The 19,207-nt window shown below is 53.8% G+C and overlaps 1 protein-coding gene and 1 long non-coding RNA gene across 2 annotated transcripts in view; one reads left to right on the forward strand and one right to left on the reverse strand.

Annotated features, from left to right (window-relative positions):
- The window catches only part of FAM222A (family with sequence similarity 222 member A), a 60,794-nt gene extending 46,034 nt beyond the window's left edge, over positions 1–14,760 (forward strand). Inside the window, exon 3 of the mRNA XM_055237370.2 lies at positions 12,255–14,760. Within this exon, the coding sequence (XP_055093345.1) occupies positions 12,255–13,531 (1,277 nt within the window). The 3' untranslated portion in view covers positions 13,532–14,760. The remainder of the gene's footprint in view (positions 1–12,254) is intronic.
- The window catches only part of LOC129459960 (uncharacterized), a 43,005-nt gene extending 25,296 nt beyond the window's left edge, over positions 1–17,709 (reverse strand). The window contains exon 1 of the long non-coding RNA XR_008650109.1: positions 17,519–17,709. This is a non-coding gene — a long non-coding RNA (uncharacterized lncRNA). The remainder of the gene's footprint in view (positions 1–17,518) is intronic.
- Positions 17,710–19,207: the final 1,498 nt, after the last annotated feature.

Genomic DNA, 19,207 nt, shown 5'->3' on the forward strand with positions numbered 1-19,207 from the left:
GTGAAAATCAATTGACTATAAATGTAAGGGTTTATTTCTGGATTTTCTATTCCATTGATCTGCATGTCCATCTTTATGCCAGTACCACATTGTCTTGATTCCTGCAGCTTTGTATTAAGTTTTTAATGGCAGCTTTGTATACACTTTGAAATCAGAAAGTGTAAATCTTCCAACTTTGTCCTCCTCCTTCAAGACTGTTTTGGCTATTCTGAGTCCCATGAAGTTTAGTTTTAGCTTGTCAAGTTCTGCAAAGAAGCCAGCTGAGGTTTTGATAGAGATTTGCATTGGATTTATTGATCAACTTAGGGAATATTGCCATCTTATTATTGTCTTCCAATCCATGAACACAGGGTGTCTTTCCATTTATTTTTCTTTCAACAATGTTTTGTAGTTTACAGATTTTGAGTTTTGCTCTTTTGTTAAATTTATTCCTCAGTCTTCTTTTTGATGCTGTTGTAATTGGAATTTTCTTAATTTTTGGATTGTTCATTGTGAATAGAAACAGTTGATTTTTGTATATTGATCTTGTATCCTGCAACCTTGCTGAACTTCTTTATTCTAATAGTTTTTTAGTGAATTTCTTAGGATATCCTGTATACAAGATAATGTCATCTGTGACTAGAGATGGTTTTACTTCTTTCTAATAGGAATGCCTTTTTTTTTTTTTTGTCTAATTGCTCTGGCTAAAAATTTTAGTACAATGTTGAATAGGAGTGGAAAGATAATTTGTCTTATTCCTGATTGTAGAGGGAAAGCATTCAATCTTTTACCATGAAGTATGATGTTAACTATATAGTTTTCATAGTTTTTTGAGTATTTTTATCATGAGGGATATTGATTTGGCAAATGCTCTGTGTCTGTTGGGATGAACATGTGGTAGTTGTCTTTCTGTCAACATGGTATTAACATTAATTGATTTTTGGATGTTGAACCAACCTTGCATTCCTGGGATAAGTCCCACTTGGTCATGGTATATAATCTTTTTTCTAAGTGGCTGGATTTAGTTTGCTAGTATTTTGTTGGTTTTTGCATCTATATTCATAATGGCTATATGGTCTATAGTTTTTTTGTGTGTAATATCTTTGTCTGGTTTTAGAATTAGGGTAATACTGGCCTTACAGAATTCATCTGGAAGTGTTCTCTCTTTTTTTATGGAAGAGGTTGTGAATAATGAATTCTTATTTAAATGCTTAGTAGAATTCACCTATGAGGCCATCTAGGTCTAGGCTTTTCATTGTGGGTAGTGTTTTGATTGCTAATTCAGTCTCTTTACTTGTTATAGGTCTATTCAGATTTTCAATTTCTCAAGTTAGTCTTGGTAGTTGATGTCTTTCTAGGAATTTGTCCATTTCCTCTAAATTATGAAACTCTGACAAAAGAGGCAAATGGCCTTTATGGAGAAGATAAGTTTATTCAGTGGTATTTTTTAAAGACCTAAATAAACTTAGAAATATGTCATGCATATAGACAGAGATTCAAATGGAAGAAATTCAGTCCCTACATCTTGAGCATTTATGTGTGTGTAACTCAAAAGCTGACTTAATTGATAAAAACAAAGGGACCAAAAATGGCCAAGGCACTCTTGAGAAAGAAGTATCAGGGTTGGGGAAGGGGCTTGTCCTGTTACAGCTTAAAGTTGAGACAGTGGGATCAGCACAAGGACCAGGAGACAAAGCAGGGGTTGCAGATCACTGGGAAGACATATGCCATGCTGGGACAAATGGTTATCCATAGGGAATAAGTGACAGAGGAGCCCTACCTCACACCATACCCAAAAAGGAATCCCAGGCAGACTAGAAATCTAACTGTGGAAAGCAAAATCATATCATTCTTTGAAGAAAATGATGGAGAATATAATCCCCAGGATAGAAAGGATTTCCAAAATGAGAGAAAAAAAAGACAAGCCACAAATTAAGAGTGGGTGTCTGCCACACTTATAATGGACCAGTGTCCAGAATAGAGAGCCACGGATGTGGCTGCAGAAAGACAATGATGGGAACAGGCAGAGAGCCAGGGGTGGGGAGGGGGCGGGATGTGTAGGTGAGTCAGAACAACACATATATGGCTGGAGACAGACAGGAGTAGGTCTATGTCTGGAGAAGGCGAGAGATGAGGCCGGGCTGAAGGCAAAAGGACAGGCAGCAACATCAGGACAAGACAGGAAACACAGACAAATCTGGGGCCCTGGGTGCAGGCAGAGAGTAAGGTGTGGGCTCCCAAAGACAGAGCCCAGCTAGGGAGTGGGCAAGGGAAACTGAGGCACATGGGAGCGTCAAGAAAGTCAGGCTGGAGAGGGATTAAAGTGTCTCCAGCCCCACCAGCAGGGCCACCTTGGCCACTCCAGGGCTGTGGGATGTGGAAGGTGTGTGTGGATAAATGTGTGCCCGGAGCACCTGACTGTCTTTGTATGTTGAGGGTGTCCCTGAATGTCTGGGCATACATGTGAGCATCTCAGCACATGTATGTAGCTTGCGTGTGTGCACATGTTAGAGAACGAGAGGCAGGGTCCTTTGTACAGGGCCCATTGTTTGCTGCTACCCTCCACTGCCAGTTCCGGCCCAGAAAGAGCTAGAAGGAAGGTGGCCAGCCTTTTCTGAGCACCCGTACCAGGCTGACTGACATGCATTCTGTCATTTCATCTCCATTCCCCTGCCCTCACGGGAAACAGACATCAGGAGAGCTGCAGTCACTTCCCTGAGGTTCCATGGCTGGTCACTGGGATGTGTGGATTCACACCTGTGGCTGACCTCAGGGGCCCTCAGGCTACCACCCTAGTCACTGGGCTGGGGCAGGGTCCCTGGGACAGCCAGGAAGGTATGGAGCAGCCACTCCTGCCCCTCCCCACACCCCTCCCACAGAGGCTGGAGAACAGCTGTGTCTGCCCTAGCCCAGCCGCCATCCCTGCCCCCCCTCCTGGGCGACCTCATTAGGGATTCTGTCTCTGCCACCAGCTAATTAGTGTCACGTTAATTGAGCATTCAGGAGGCTGCCACCTCCAAGGGCAGAGTGTGGCAGCGAAGGGGAATGCAGATGTGGAGCTGCTTCCCCTGGCGAGCTGGGGCCAGGCCCTGTGCCAGGGACCCCTTCCATCCTAGAGAAGCCCTGGACACCCCTTGCTCCCCCATTTCAACACAGATAAATACCCTGAGCCCTAACAAAGGAGGCAGTAGACAAAGCGTGCAACAGCTTGAGAAAGAAACGACACTGGGTGAATACCTACTGTGTGCTTGCACACCTTTCACTCTCCCCTCTCCTATGGGAAGGCGAGAATTTGCTCCATTCTACCGTCCAGAAAGCTGAAGTCCACCAAGGGAACCCCTTCTCCAGGGGCATGCCCAGTGAAGCAGTAGGAACCTAGGACCGCAGGGGGATCCAGGAGGTAGCTCTGGTGCCAGCAGAACCCACCTCCAAGCCTCCTGTCTGCCACTTCCGGCTCCTTGGACAGGTAACTTGCCCTTTCCAAGCCTCAGCTGCTTATCTGTCAAATGGGGGCAGCCCCAGAATGCACCCCACAGGATGGTGAGGGCTGAAGAACACACTCCTCTCCCTGGACCCGGCCTGGCCCTGCCTGGCTCACTCTGCGGTAGGGGCCTGGGGTCCCATATCACAGGCCCTGCGGTGCAGAGTGTTGCCGTCCAAGCTCCCCGCTGCTCCATGGTCCCTCTGGCACCTCCCCAACACACTCCGCCTGCCCTGCCCACTCCTCAGCTTCTGGAAGGCCCGCTCTTGTGTCTCCCTATAGCAACATTAAATCCCACTCAAAGGGCTGGTTTTAATTGGCATAATACACTCGTTAATAACCGCATCTATTTAACACACCTGTAAAAGGCCCATAACATTAACTTAATGGCAGCGGCAGCTCATCCAGCACTTCCAGCCCAGCCAGCCTTTTAAATTTCCCGACAAGTCTTTAATGGGGGCCGCAGCAGGCAGAGGCAGAGTGGGGGAAGGAGTGGCCCCAGTACACAGTGGGGAGCACCCTGGCTTCTGCATGTTTGAACCCACATGCTGCCTGGTGGCTGCCCCTGCAACCTCTCAGAGGCCTGGGAACGGGATTCTTTGGCCTTGGAGCCACCATCCATGGGACGCTTTCCAAGCACCCTCGGTGGTGGCACCTGCAATTATTTAGATGTCAGGGTGGTGAAAAAAAACAGGATCTGCCCTAGACGGTCTCCAAATCTAGCTCAGGAGAAAAGTAGACCGACAGCTACAGCATGGGGGTCCTACGAGGACACATCAGGGGCTGCCTGGCTGGGGGACACCTCGGCTGAGACCTGAGGGTCAGGAGAGCCAGTGGGTCAGGGGTATGTAGGCAACCCCTCTTACTGCATTTACCCAGCACACGACGCAAGCTCCTACTGTGTACCACGCACCAGTGGGCACCAGTGCATGGTGGAACGCTGGGTGGAGGCCATCCCTGACTCATGGGCAGCACCCCCCCACACACATTTCACCACTTTGGATCAGGTGCTGTGACCCACAGATGAGGCCCTTCGCATAGGGGTGTGGGGCAGGGGAAACAGATACAGACCCGGAGAGCAGTCTGTCCAGGTGGTCAGCACAGGGAGGCAGTGCTTCAGTTAGACCCTAAAGGACTAGTGAGGCTTCGGTTATGGAGGAAAGAGGGCACATCAGTGTGAGAGAATGGGCCCGAGCCACAGTACCAACGCTGCCCAGTGACTGAGAGCAGGAGTCGGGGGGATGGAGGACCTGGGCTCAAATCTTGGCTCACAAATCCTCTCTCGGCCACCAGTGGTCTCAAACTGGCAGCCTGTGGGCCATATCCCGCCCACCTGGTGTGTGGTTGGCCCTGCTGGGTATTTGAATGCTGCTTAAATGTGAACATTCTCTGGTCAGGACACACCCTCCCTGCCCACCTCAGTCCCTGCCATCTGTCCTCTCTAGGCATTTGTTTGTGGCCCCCCGCTTGACACTCTACTCCTTAAATGTCTGACCTTCTCTTCTGAAGCACGGGGCTGCCACAAGGACTGCAGAAGGGCAAGGCCATGAGGGTTTGGCACAATGCCTGGCCTGGAGGGAATAGTCAACAGAGGGTGGCATATGAGAGGAAGCTGGGGACGCCATGTGTGGCTCCAGGGGCCTGCGGGAAGGAGGCCTGGGCCACATGGCCAGGGCCTTGAATGCCACCCTGAGCAGCTCAGACTCACACAAGCAGGAGCTCAGTGGAGGGCATTACAGAAAGAGGCAGCTGGGAGCTTGGAGGCAGTGGAGGGGGCTCCGACGAAGTCATCAACCCCACAACCGTGCCCCCACTGAGGGTAGGCACTGAGCTAAGCCGGCTCTTAACACCTCTCACAGAACCTCCCAGGTCAGCAGCAGCATTCACCCATTTCACACAAGGGAAAATGAAAGCTCAGAGAGGGACAGTGGTGTGCCTAAGGCCACACAGCCAGTGTGTGGCAGAGCTGGGACTTGAACCAGATCTGTGGCTCAGAGTCCACGTTCCACCTGCAGCCCCACCCCCAGATGCTGTAAGGCTGCCCCCCAGGCCTCTGTGCTCTTCCCAGGAGCAGAAGCTGCCTCACCAAGGCAGGTGGGAGCCAGAAGGGGCCACGGGAGTAAGAGGAGCTTTGATGCAGCTGCCAAGGGCACTACCCCAGGCTCCAGGCAGAACCCGAGGAGGACAGGGAGCTGTGCACCCCTCCCCCACCCTAAATCAATACTCAGTCACTGGCTGCTGGCAATTATAGAAAAGCACAGTGGAATAAAATCCCCCTGCCATCCCATAACCCGGGCCCTCTTCTCCAGGCAGGCTGCTGTCAGCATTTGGGGCTTGTTCCTTCACACCTTGGTTCTACCTCCTTCCAGAGAGGAGGAGAGAGCCTGCAAGGGTGTAGTAAGTTACAGGCACGTGGGAGCTGCCTCTTTCCATGTGCCTGCCCCATCCATATCCCCCACATCTCCAGGGCCTCTCAAACCTCATGTTTAGGGCCCAGCAAGTCCCATTGCTTCTGAGGGCGCCTGGGTGTGGGTACTCTGCCTGGAGCTGGCAGTTGGGCAGCTCCCAGGGCTTCCTTTGGCCCCTTTCCAGCCAGCAGCCTGAGGGGTCATAGAAAGACCTGAGTCAGATCTCTCTTCTCAGCTCATAACCTTCCAACATGGAGGAAACCCCCAGGTCCTGGCAGTGGCCCTGAAGCCTGCTGGTTTGCAGTGCACTCCCACCTCTCCAGCCTGTCTTCCCCACCCACCCTCACCCTGCACCAACTGCTTCCTCAGCTGCACCAGGTCCCAGGTCCCATGCACTCACCAACCCCCCAAGACTACCTTCCATCAGCCATCCACATGGCTCCTTTGCCCACCTCCCTCCAATCTGTACTCCAAAGCCACATTATCAGAGGAGGCTTCTTTGCTGACCACCCTGTCCAAGCTAGGTGCCCCTCCATCTCGCCACTCATAGTCCCATGCCCTGCTGTTCTGGTTACTGTAGCTGTGTGGTAACCCCAAAACCAGCAGCTCCAAACAGCCACTTATGCTCGGGAATAGGGGCCGGGCACAGTGGGGAGGGTGCAGCTGCCCTGTGATATCCTGGTGATGGTAGGGGCCACGGAAATCTTCTGAAGACCTGCATGCTCACATGTTAGGCCTCAGCTTCGTCAGAACGCAGTGGCCAGGTTCCAAGGATGGAGGTCCCAAGAGAACATATTCCAGGTGGAAGCCACATTGCCTCTTACAACCCAGCCATGAGAGTCACACGGCACCACTTCCGTGGCATCCTATTTGATAGAATGGAGTCACAAAGCTGCAGGCCCCCTCCCCACCATCCTTGCCACTGCTGAGAAGCCTGCCCCAGCCCGCTGGCTCACCCACTTCCTTCATGTAAGACCTTTTCCTTCCATTACATTTACCAAAATGGGACTGTGCAATTGCACTAAACACTCTCAGCTGGGCCCACTTTCAAGGGAGAGTCTGGAGCCTTCACCAAGCTGGGGTCAGGGCCCCAAGTAGTCTGGGACCCCAAGCCACCTCCATTGCTACTCTGGTGGAACAGGTTGGGTTGGAGGCACCCATGGGTGGGCTCAGGAAAGTCCTTCAGGGAACAAGATGTAAAGGAGGAGCTGCAAACCCAAAGGCTTCCAGGGGCCACCGGGGCACTGTGGCCAGGCCAGGCTTCAGACAGGGACTCCAGTGACCTGGAGGCTCATGCCCCACCTGAAGACACTCACATTCAAAGCACATTGAAGCACTGGGCAGCTCCCCCAAGCCCATCTCTAAGAGGGACTGGGGCTCAGGGCCACCAGCTGAAAGTTGCTAAGTGCCAGGCAGAAGCTCAGGGCAGGCGTGAGAGCTGCCTCCCTGGGTGGCCTCTGATGGGTGGCCTCCCTGCCTTCTTGAACCTCTAGGCTGACTCTGTGGTCTCTCCTCAGGACTGTCCTCCTCCTGATTCTAGGGAAGAGGAGGGCCTCATGAAGCCCCTGGCTTCGCCCTGCCTCAAGGTGGAGGTAGGGTGAAGACAACCTGGAAAGCAGACAGACTGGGCCTGAATCTCAGCTCCACCCTTTGCTGATTGCATGCTCTTGGGAATCTCTGAGCTTCCACTTCCTGCTCTGCACAGTGGGACCTGCATGAGTCACCTACTGCTGTGTGACAAGTAAAACTCAGTGGCTTAAGGCAGCAACAGTCAGTTAATATGTCTCATGGTTTCTGTGGCTTAGGAAGTTGGGAGCAGCTTGGCTGAGTGGTTCTGCTCAGGGTCTGTCAAGAGGTTGCAGTCAGGATATTGGTCAGGGCTGCACTCTCATCCGAAGGCCTGACTGGGGCTGGAGGATCTGCTTCCAAGAAGTCTCACATGGTCTTCTTGGCTGAAGGCTGCAGTTCATGGCCACATGGGCCTCTTTCTCCATGGGCTGCTTCAGTGTCCTGACACAACAGTGGCTTCCCCCAGAGCAAGTGGTCTGAGAGAGCGAGTGAGGAGGAAGCCACAACTACTTTTATGACTGAGCCCTGGAAGCCATATTCTTTCACTTCCAGAGTATCGTACTAGTTATACGGGTCAGTCCTGTTTGGTGTGGGTCCCAGGGACTGGACAAGGGCATGAATACCAGGAGGCATAAAAATCACTGGTGTGAGTGGCAGATCATGGAGGCCAGCTGCCAAATGTCCTAACTTGTTTCCTCATCAGTAAAACGGGGACCATCTCCCACCTCTAGGTTGTTAGGGCCTCCAAATGAGAGTGGCATCTCAAAGTGCTGACCTGTAATCCCAGCACTTTCAGATGCCAGGTGGGAGGGTCACTTGAGCCCATGAGTTCGAGACCAGCCTGAGCAGCATAGTGAGACCCCATGCCTACAAAAAAAACAAAAATTAGCCAGGTGTAGTGGCACACCCTTGTAGTCCCAGCTACTTGGGAGACTGAGGCAGGAGGATCACTTGAGCCTGGGAGGTCAAGGCTGCAGTGAGCTATGATTGTGCCACTGCATTCTACCCTGAGTGAGACCCTGTCTTCAAAAAAAAAAAAAAAAGAAAAAGAAAAAAAGCCATGGCCATGGAGCCTAGCACATACTAGACGCTCACCAAAATGAGCTTCTGTATTATGGCACTTTCTGTGGAATGGCAGAGGGACCAGGTCACCCTCAGTGAGCCCTGTTGACCACATGGGGGCAAAATGCCCCTTCTTTCAGTGAATGGGGACTAGGAACAGGCACTCCTTTTTCTTCTTCTTAAGGTTTTAAACACCTAATTCATTCCATCCATTAGATAGATTTTGTAGATTTAATCATTTTCACAGTTGGTGGCTCATTGGATACTCAAGATAAACTCCAAATGAAAGTATAATGGTGAGGACAAATGAGTTTTCACACCACAATGGCAGAAACTTGCTTGGGAAGAGAGTTTAAGAGGAACAAAAATACATACAGATATAATTTTTTTTTCCCTGGCAGCTGCTTTTGCTGACTCCAGTAGGTTACCACAGTTAATTTCACCAGTTTTGTTCATCTGTAAAATTGCATAAAAGTGACATTTTTGTGCTCATTATAGCAACTGCTGATTTATGGCTGGTAAATGAAGAGCTGGTCCCTTTTTTGCGGGACTCTCCGAGTGGCGCTAAGTGCCCATGAAATTGCTTGTATAATGTAGTTTAAATCCAATCTCGGAGAAAGATTCCCCCTTGGCCAAAGTGACATTTCCATGCTCCACACCGAGTTTATTTTAGGCCACTTAGGAGGAGGCTGCCCCGGGCAGAGTCGGGATGGGGGCCATGGCCGGGTCCACTTGCCCAGCCCCAGTGAGGCCAGATGGACGGAGAGCCACCTACTTCTTCACTCCCTGCTGCCCTGGCCAGGTCAGACCACACCCTTCACCCCAGGGCAGAGGCAAATAAGCCGACCGAAGCTCATTTGCCTAGGTTCATAGGCCTGCCCATGCCTTACCCTGCTTAAAACCTCCCATGGATGCCCAGTGCCCCAGGTCAGGGCTCCTCACCCTTGGCCCTGCTGACAATTGGGACTGGACCCTTCTGTGTGGCAGAGCTGTCCTGTGCATTGTAGGATGTTTAGTGGCAACCCGGGCCATGACCCACCCGATGCCAGTAGCACCTCTACCCCTAGCTGTGACAGCCAAACATGTCTCTACACACAGCCAGAGTGCCCCGTGCAGTGAGAGCCGCTGTCCTGCAGCGAAGAGGCCCTCCCGGCTGGCCACCTTTCTTGGGTTTCTCTCTGCAAGCCTGCCCCGGGCTCCCTCTCTCTTCCCGAGTCATTTACAGTTCCCACCCGGACTGCTTCTCTGCCTCAGGGCTTTTGCCTAGGCTGTTTACTCTGCCTGAAATCTGTTTCTCCCTCTTTTTTCACCCCTTCTACCAGTGGCCCAGGACTTAACCAGGATACAGTTCCTTTTGGGAAACTGTCTCTGGACCCCCATGTCCCACCACCGCCTGTTCCTCTCCATCCCATTTCACTTGGATTGGTTGTGAGCCCACGACGGTGTCAGGGACGATGCTTTAGAAGGATGGGATATGGCCTGCAGCCTTCTGATCAGTGGGGAGGTAGCAGGGTCTGCACTCTATCCCCAGCTGCGATGCCAGTCCCACCTGTGCCCGTCAGAAGGGTGGCATGAGTCCCCTGCCCCTTTTCTGGGAGGGCCCTTTCTCTGGGCAGACGGGAAAGGTATTAATACACTCACAGAACACCAGCTTTTGTTAACGCCATCTACCGCACATGACCCGTCAAACCCTCCCAGCCACCTTGGGAAGTAGTATTAGCAGCAGCATCACCCCATTTTACAGAGGAGGAAGCAGAGGCCGAGTGGTGAAGCTCCTCTCGCAAGCTCCCGTGAAAGTAATGAGCTCCAAGCACCTATCATGTACCTCACCCCCTACTGAGCCCCCTGGCGCCTCCATTCCTTGAGGCCACCTTGGAGACCTGGCATGATCATGACCCCCATTCTACAGATGGGAAAACTGAGGCTCAGCTGGGCAAACTACATGCCCAGGGCCATTCCATCTGCCTCCTGGAACTCCACCACCACCACTCTCCACACCCCCTCAGCCCCGGGAAAGCCGTGGGCTGCCCTTGGGAAGGTCTCAGGACCAGGGAGGGGCTATGGATGGGGGCAGGAGTCTGCCCGCCATGGCCCTCCTTCCCCATGGCAGGGCCAGTTGTGTCTACTTACAGTGGGGACAGTCAGCCTGTAGAACAGAGCGTACCCTTCAGCCCCATGCAGGCGGCTCACTAAAAAGGCAGCAGCAGCCATGCTGGCCTTTCAGGTGAACAGTAGACTCAAGGAGGGGCCAGGAAGCAAGAGGCAGCAGCTCGCCCTGGCGCTAAGCCCCATCTGCCGTGTTCACATAGTAGCACGCTTAACCAGCCCATGAGGTGGGCAGGGGGTCATCATCCCGTTTCACAGGTGAGGAAGGGAGGCACAGGGAGGATAAAAGGGTTAGAAGGAAGGAATGTCCCCCAGAGTGGTGACAGAATGAAAGATGATACCAAGCACTGGCAGGTTGTGGGGCCACTGGAACTCTTGTGCTCTGCGGGTGGGAGTGTAGCCTGGCATGGTCTCACGAATAAATGGTCAGGCATTTTCTCCCAAAGCCGGGCAGGGGCATCTCCCCTGAGACCTAGAAATTCCATTCCTGAGTATATATCCAACAGAACTCTGCATGCACTAGGGGCCGTGGCACTGTATTTATTTCCTTTTATTTTTTCGAGACAAAGTCTTGCTCTATCTGCCAGGCTGGAATGCAATGGCACAGTCACAGCTCACTGCAGCCTCCAACTCCTGGGCTCAGGTGATCCTCCCACCTCAGCCTCCAAAGTAGCTAGGACTACAGGCATGCACCATAATGCTTGGCTTTTTTTTTTTTTTTTTCCATAAAGATGAGGTCTTGCTGTGTCGCCCAGGCTGATCTTGAACTCCTGGGCTCAAGCGATCCTTCCACTTCGGCTGCCCAAAGTGCTGGGATTACAGGTGTGAGCCACCTCACCCAGCTAGAAACAACCCAAATGCCATCAAGAATAGAAAGGATGGGCCAGGTGCAGTGGCTCATGCCTGTAATCCCAGCACTTTGGGAGGCCAAGGCAGGGGGATCACTTGAGCTCAGGAGTTTGAGACTGGCCTGGCCAACGTGGCGCAACCCTGTCTCTACAAAAAATGCAAAAATTAGCCAGGCGTGGTAGCGCATGCCTAGGATCACTTGAGTCTAGGAGGTCGAGGCTGTAGTGAGCCATGACTGCACCACTGCACCCCAGCCTGGGTGACAGAGCAAGACCCTGTCTCTAAAAGAACAGAAACGATGAATAGATTGCGGCATAGTCACACAACAAATACCATACAGCAATGAAACAGACCAGACTACTCCCCACACAGCCACCCGGATGACTCTCTCATAGTATGAAGTGATAGAAGCCAGGTGCAAATGAGTACATACTGTAGAATTCCATCTGACCACATACACAAACCAGGCACAACCAGTCCATGTTAGAAGTCAGGATAGTGGTTAGTGTGGTGTGGTTAGAGACTGGGAGGGGCCCAGGGACCCTACAGGGGATTAGCAATGTCCTGTCTCCTGGCCTGGGTACCATAAAACAGGTGTGTTCCTTTTGTGAAAGTTCATCAAGCTTATGATGCAGGCAGTTCCCTGCACTTTACACTTACACTTTACGATGTTTAAAAATGTAGAAGGAATAAGGAGTAAAATGAATGAGAAATGAGTGGAGGGGGCAGGACTCGTGAGCTCTGTGGGGAGAGGTGGGCGTGGCCTCCTGATGGGCCCTCACACCTGTTTCCTCCCGCAGGCGAGGCGGTGGCCAGCGCCATGCATTCCTCCCGCTACCCGAGCCCAGCAGAACTGGACGCCTATGCCGAGAAGGTGGCCAACAGCCCGCTGTCCATCAAGATCTTCCCCACCAACATCCGTGTGCCCCAGCACAAGCACCTCAGCCGCACAGTCAATGGCTATGACACCAGTGGCCAGCGCTACAGCCCCTACCCGCAGCACACCGCTGGCTACCAGGGCCTTCTGGCCATCGTCAAGGCCGCGGTTTCCTCCTCCAGCACGGCCGCACCAGCTGGGCCTGCCAAAAGTGTGCTCAAGAGCGCCGAGGGCAAGCGGACCAAGCTGTCACCGGCCGCCGTGCAGGTGGGCATTGCGCCCTACCCAGTGCCCAGCACTCTGGGGCCCTTGGCCTACCCCAAGCCACCTGAGGCGCTTGCTCCACCACCTGGCCTGCCTGCAGCCGCCACTGCTGCCTCCGTCATCCCCCTGCCAGGCCGGGGCCTGCCCCTGCCACCTTCCAACCTGCCCTCCATCCACAGCCTCCTCTACCAGCTCAACCAGCAGTGCCAGGCCCCGGGTGCCGCACCCCCTGCCTGCCAGGGCGTGGCTGTTCCCCATCCCAGCCCTGCCAAGCACGGCCCAGTGCCCAGCTTCCCCAGCATGGCCTACTCGGCCGCAGCCGGTCTGTCCGACTGCCGGAAAGGCACTGAGCTGGGCCAGGGAGCCACCCAAGCCTTGACGTTGGCTGGGGCCGCCAAGCCTGCAGGGTACACAGACAGCGGCCTGGATTACCTGCTGTGGCCACAGAAACCGCCCCCACCGCCGCCCCAGCCACTGCGTGCCTACAGTGGGAGCACGGTGGCCAGCAAGTCCCCTGAGGCTTGCGGGGGCCGGGCATATGAGCGGGCCAGCGGGTCACCCCTCAACTGTGGCGTGGGGCTGCCCACCAGCTTCACTGTGGGCCAGTACTTTGCGGCCCCCTGGAACAGTGTGCTGGTGACCCCCACCAGCGACTGCTACAACCCGGCAGCAGCGGTGGCGGTCACGGAGCTGGGGCCAGGGGCAGCCCGGGAGCTGGCTGGGCCCCCTGCAGATGCCCTCTCGGGCCTGCCCAGCAAGAGTGTGTGCAACACATCGGTGCTGAGCAGCAGCCTGCAGTCACTGGAGTATCTCATCAACGACATCCGGCCGCCCTGCATCAAGGAGCAGATGCTGGGCAAGGGCTATGAGACGGTGGCCGTGCCCCGGCTACTCGACCACCAGCATGCCCACATCCGCCTACCCGTCTACAGATAAGGCCTGCCCTGCGGACATACGGACATGCGGACGGGGCGCAGAGCCAGGAGGCAGGCCGCCGAACAGGGTGGGCAGCTCACGGGCGCTCAGCCCCACCCTGTGCCTGCTGATGCCCACAGGGGAGCCAGGCTGGCTGCCGCCTCGCTGCGGCCGGATGGAGGGTGGCAGGGCAACCTCACATACCAAGGCCCCTCCCCACCATTGGTTGCCCCAGGACACAGTGAGGGCCTGGGGGCAGCCACTGACGCCCATGCCTTCCTTTATCTAAGCTGGCAGAGGCAGGGAGAGAGAAACCACTCAAAAACAGGAATGGTTCTTTCTGGGCCTCCTGGGACAGGGGCCCAGGCCAAGGTGGGGTGCAGGAGGAAGCAGGCGCACCAGAGTCAGGGTGGGGGGCAGAGCAGCCCCCCAGGGGTCAGGCAGCTGTGTCTCCCCACACTGGCTCCCCAGTATTCTGGAAAAGGGGCACAGGAGGCCGATAGGAAGTCACTGGGCCCAAAGTGTCTCCCCACCAGCCAGGTGAAGACCACTCTGACAGAGGCCCCAGGGACTAGACCAGTCCCCCTGTTCCTCCTTCCCCTACCCCCACCATTCCTTCCTAACACAGTTGCACCCCCCATCCCCATTCTCCAAACCCTGGACTACCATCTTCCCCCTTCCCTCCAATACATCTTATAGGGCTGCTGGGTACAGTTGTTCAGGCTGTGCACTGCACAAGGGCCCCCTGTCTAAGGAGACACCACTTTCACCCAAATTTGTATATTTATTACAATTTTCTGCATCTTGAGGAAGGGGCATCCTTTTCCTGTTCGCACAAAGGCACCACAGGGGCTAACAATGGGCCTGAAATCTTAGATCCCATTCAGAGAGAACCTCCCTTGCCTTCTTCGAGGGATCTCCTGGGACCCTCTTGGTTTTAACTGGGAGGCCCAATCCAACTCCTTTCCTGCAAACCACCCTCCAAGGCCTGTCCCACACGATCAAGGCGGGGAAAGATAGGCAGGAGTCCCCTCATGAAGTCCTCAAGTCCTGGCCCCTCTGGCGCTCTGGAAGCGGTACTGTATCTCTCTCCAAGGCCTGTTCAAGCACTAAGTGCATTTACAAATCTCTGAGAATGTTTTTTTTTTTATACTAAAATTGACCATTATATTCTACTGTGAGAAGTGCAGTCTGCACTATATTGTTTTAAAAACGAAGAGAAAGAAAAAAAAAGGAAAACACAGATGGTGTCTCAGCTGTCGGGTTGCTTTTGTAGCTGTTGTTTTCGTTTTCTTTCTTCCTCCCCTTAGGAGTGAAAGGGGCTGTCTCCTCCCAGCTGACCAGGCTTGCAGCCCGGGAGGGAAGCAGGCCAGGAACCTCCGGGTACCTCCTGTGCGTGGAGCATCCTGCCCTCAGTGCTTCCCCTATTCCAGCTCTTTCAAGATGGACATAGTCATTTAGCACACAGGCTGGTGGCTGCTAGGTCATGGTCAGCAATCGATCCCTAGAGCAGCAGAGACAGAACCAGACGGGGGCCCTCTTCCTCATTCCCTTCATGGTGGTCTCGGGGGCAGGGGGGCATCTCCCCTCCATCACAATTTCTTCCCAGCTCTTCCTCTGTGCCTGGCATGCTCCAAGGGGCCATGGTGGCAGTGGGGCTGGGGACAGGCCACAGTGGCTAGGCAGCAGCCATCTCCATGGCCAACCCCATCTCAGCCAGGCCAGACATCCCAGTGCCCACCCACCCCCTGCTCTGGTGCCTAGGGATTTGCAGGAGACCACTCCTGCCCCAGGGAGCTCAGCATTTATTAGGCCTTGACTGTGGATCAGGCATTTTCCTACACACTGTGTCTTGCCAGAGCCTCACAACACCCTTGCAGGGTGGGAGGCGTTCGAGAGGAAAAAACTAAGACGTGTAGCAACCTGTGCGAGGTCACACGGCAAATCTGTGGGAAGCTGGGGTTCAAACCTCACAGCATGGACTCTTCCCTGTGTCCCGTTCCTGCCTTCGCCTCCTCCCAGCTCTTCTCCCCCAGCCTCCTAGCCCAATATCAGGGCCAGAGGAACTGGAGAACTTCCGGCTAAGGCAGGCCTCCCCTCCCATTCACAGAGCCCTGCCAGGGTGGCTGGCAATGGTGAAGTCCAGGGCAGAGGGGACGCCTTGGATTGGACTCTGCGGTGGGTGGTCCACCTCCCTGAGGCCAGGCATCCAGGTCGGGCAGCACATAGTACCCAGTCCACAGAAGAGGAAACAGAGGCTCCGAGAGGAAGGGACTGTGTCCAGGGTGGGACCCAGGCCCTTCTGCACTGGGTCAATGAGCCAAGCACATCACCCCAGCCCCTGGGGAGCAGGAGCCGGGCCCTGCAGGGTGAGGAGCTGGGAAAGGCAGAGCTGCATGGAAGGCTGCCGGGAATCATCACAAATAGGACACAACTAGTATAAACAGCAATTGACAGAGTGCTTTTCTGACCTCACTTGAGTCTATCAGGTACATGATAAAATCATGCCCGTTTTACAGATGAGGACACAACCTGACTAACGGCCACGAGGATGTTGAGAGGGAGCCAGGTGTTCTGGCTGCAAGCCCCACCCCCACCGCCATTCATAATCAAAGCCCGCCCGGGTGCATCTGGAACCCAGGGGAGCCTGGACGGGGCAAGCCCAGCAGGCCCAGCCTCTGCAGTGGGCTAGACTTGGGTTCCAATCCTGATAATGCCACTGTGAGTGACCCTAACCAATCCATTTCCTAAGGGGGCGGCACCAGAACCCGAGAGGGAATTCAAGCAGAGAAAAGCACAGTGTGAGCACTCGGGAGGGAGTGGGGCAGGAAACCAAGGTCTAGGGCCAGGTGTTACACTGGGAGGTGGCCTATGGCTCAGCTGTTCCCAGGCGTCACCACTGGGGTCACCTAGGTCCCCATGTCCTTGGTCAACTGCCAGGCGTCCCCACACTGGGATATCAGGAGAGGGGAAACGGGAGAGGCTGGAGCCACTCTCCATGCTGGGTCCCTCATATTTGGATATCAGGGCAAAGGACGCACCTGCTATCCTGGAAAAACCTCCTCATCCTCCACAGGGTGGGGTCTGTGTGTGTGGCATGTAGGGGCGCATGGCACAATCCAGGTCTGGGCCCAGGAACCCAGCTGGGGCTCTAGCCCTGAATCCCTGTGCCTCCTTGGGCCTCAGTTTCCCTATCTAGGAACTGGGCTGGCTGAACTCAAAGTGCCCTCCGGTGGCCATTCTAGCATGGTTTCTTTATACAACCAATCTCCTTTGATTACCACATTGATGGGGAAGGACAGGTGACCAAAGCATTGCTATCGCTGCTACAATTACTGAGATCTCACACTTACTACAGGCAGACCAGATACCAGGCTCGAGGTTAAACGTTACTAGTTCCTCACAACCACTTGGCGCAACAGAGGTGCATGCACCCACATTACAGACAAGGTTAGTGAGACCCACAGAAGTGCAATCACTTTGCCCAAAGTCACACAGCTGAGGATGAAGAATGGAGAAGTGGCTGGGATAGAACACAGGCCTGTCTGATTCTGAGTCCGCCGAGTTCCCAGCTGCAACCCTTTGCAGAGAATAGAAAACAACTGTCAACCACCAAATGTGGCCAATTTGGCTCCAGAACCCAGGCCCAGCCTTGGATCCCAGAGCCCCGGCTACCCAGATGTCCCCGTGGGTGAGGGAGAAAGAGCGGAGAAGCCACCAGCTCATCCAGGCCCCGGGCGGGAGCTGCAGTCCTTCTCTAGGTCTCTATTCTGACACTAGGATCCTTTTCTATTTAGCTGTCCTGGGCTCACACCCTTTACCACGGAGCTGTCCAATACAGTAGCCAGTGTGCAGAAAACCTCGGCGATCACTTCCTGTCATAGTGACCATTAGAAGATCACCCCAGGTCAGAGACAGGTGACCTTACAGAGAGATCAGAGCTGCCCCAGAAGGCCACGGGGCTCGGCGCAGATTTGGATAGACGAAGCTATGTTAGTAGACATTCACCTTTCCAGGATGGTTCTGTGTTTTCTTCACTCATATCCCTGTCTTTAGATCACAGCCCCATTTCTGGAGCAAGGAAACTGAGACAAGTTCCAACTTCTGAACTTACCATCCAAACAGCGACTCCTAACTTTGTCCTACTCGGCTCCCTCGGCTGCAGCTTGGACTCCTTCACGCCCAGCTCCACGTCTGCCCAGCACCACTGCGCCTGCCCATCCCTCCTGGGTGCTCTTAAAGGGCCCACACCCCGTCCCACCCCCAACGTTGGCCGGAGAAGGTGGGGTCCGGCCAGCGCGATAGGTGAGAGCGAGGTACTAAAGGTTTTCTGTTTAAATTGCCACCATCACCAGCTCGCCAGCGAGTGGCAGGGGGAGGGGGAGGGGGAGGGGAGGAGGCAAGAAAACTGAACTTAGTATCCCACTGACTCCACATGTGACCCTGGGTGACTTGTGTGCCTCTCTGAGCCTCAATTTCCAGATCTGTTGAAGGAAGTGGTGGCACCTGGAGGAGTGAGGTGGGTGGCATCAGATGATGTGTGGTCAAGATGATAGGGCAGATTCGTCCTGTAAGAGGACCCCTCTGAGTGCTGTGGGATGTAGTTTTCTGAGGGTCAGACAGAACTCGTTCCATCCTGAGGCTGTGTGCAGGTGTGTGTGGCCTCAGGCAAGTGATCACTCCTGAGTCACCTATTTCCCAACTGTAAAATGAGGCTCCAACGGGGAGCTGTGGCTCATACCTGTAACCCCAGCACTTTGGGAAGCAAAGGCTGGAGGATCACTTGAGCCCCGGAGTTCAAGACCAGCTTGGGCAGTATCATGAGACCCCTATCTGTACAAACTATTTTAAGATTAGCTGGGTGTAGTGTGTGCCTGTAGTCCCAGCTACTCAGAAGGCTGAGGTGGGAGGATCACTTGAGCCCAGGAGGTCGAGGCTGCAGTGAGCCATGATCGCACCACTGCACTACAGCCTGGGCAACAGAACAAGACCTCGTCTCATAAAATAAAATAAAATAAGGCTAATATTTTAATGTATATACCATGTGAGGTTTAACTTAGGAGATAGGTGGTCAAATCCCCTGGGTAGCACAGAGCCATTAGGTAAAAGACATACAACAAAGGTGGAGTATTCCCTTCCTCGCCTAGTGCAGCTGACTTCCAAGTCACCTTGGAAAGTGGGTTTCCCAGTCAAAAGAGTTTGAGAAACAGATGCCTATCCCGGCTGTTGGAGATACACAAATCGCATTAACATATTAAAGACGCTAACAGATCCTGCAGGCAAGATTCCCTTTTAACTTTTTTGCAGTGGCACAGTCTCAGCTCACTGTAACCTCTGCCTTCCAGGTTCAAGCGGTTCTCCTGCCTCAGCCTCCCGAGTAGCTGGGATTACAGGCATGCGCCACTATGCCCGGCTAATTTTTGTATTTTTAGTAGAGATGGGGTTTTGCCATGTTGACCAGGCTGGTCCCAAACTCCTGACCTCAAGTGATCCGCCTGCCTTGAAGGCCTCCCAAAGTGCTGGGATTACAGGCATGAGCCACCATGCCCAGCCCCCTTTTAGCTTTAATCAGCATTTCCCTAACTTTTTTGACCACCTAAGTTTTTGTTTCCATCTATTTACACCCCATGGAACAAACAGGACTTCAGGAAATGCTGAGTCCTGCCTCTTGTATTGCAATTGGGGAAACTGGGTAAG

The sequence above is a fragment of the Symphalangus syndactylus genome, chromosome 13, assembly GCF_028878055.3.
Source record: "Symphalangus syndactylus isolate Jambi chromosome 13, NHGRI_mSymSyn1-v2.1_pri, whole genome shotgun sequence".
In the NCBI taxonomy this organism is placed as follows: domain Eukaryota; kingdom Metazoa; phylum Chordata; class Mammalia; order Primates; family Hylobatidae; genus Symphalangus; species Symphalangus syndactylus.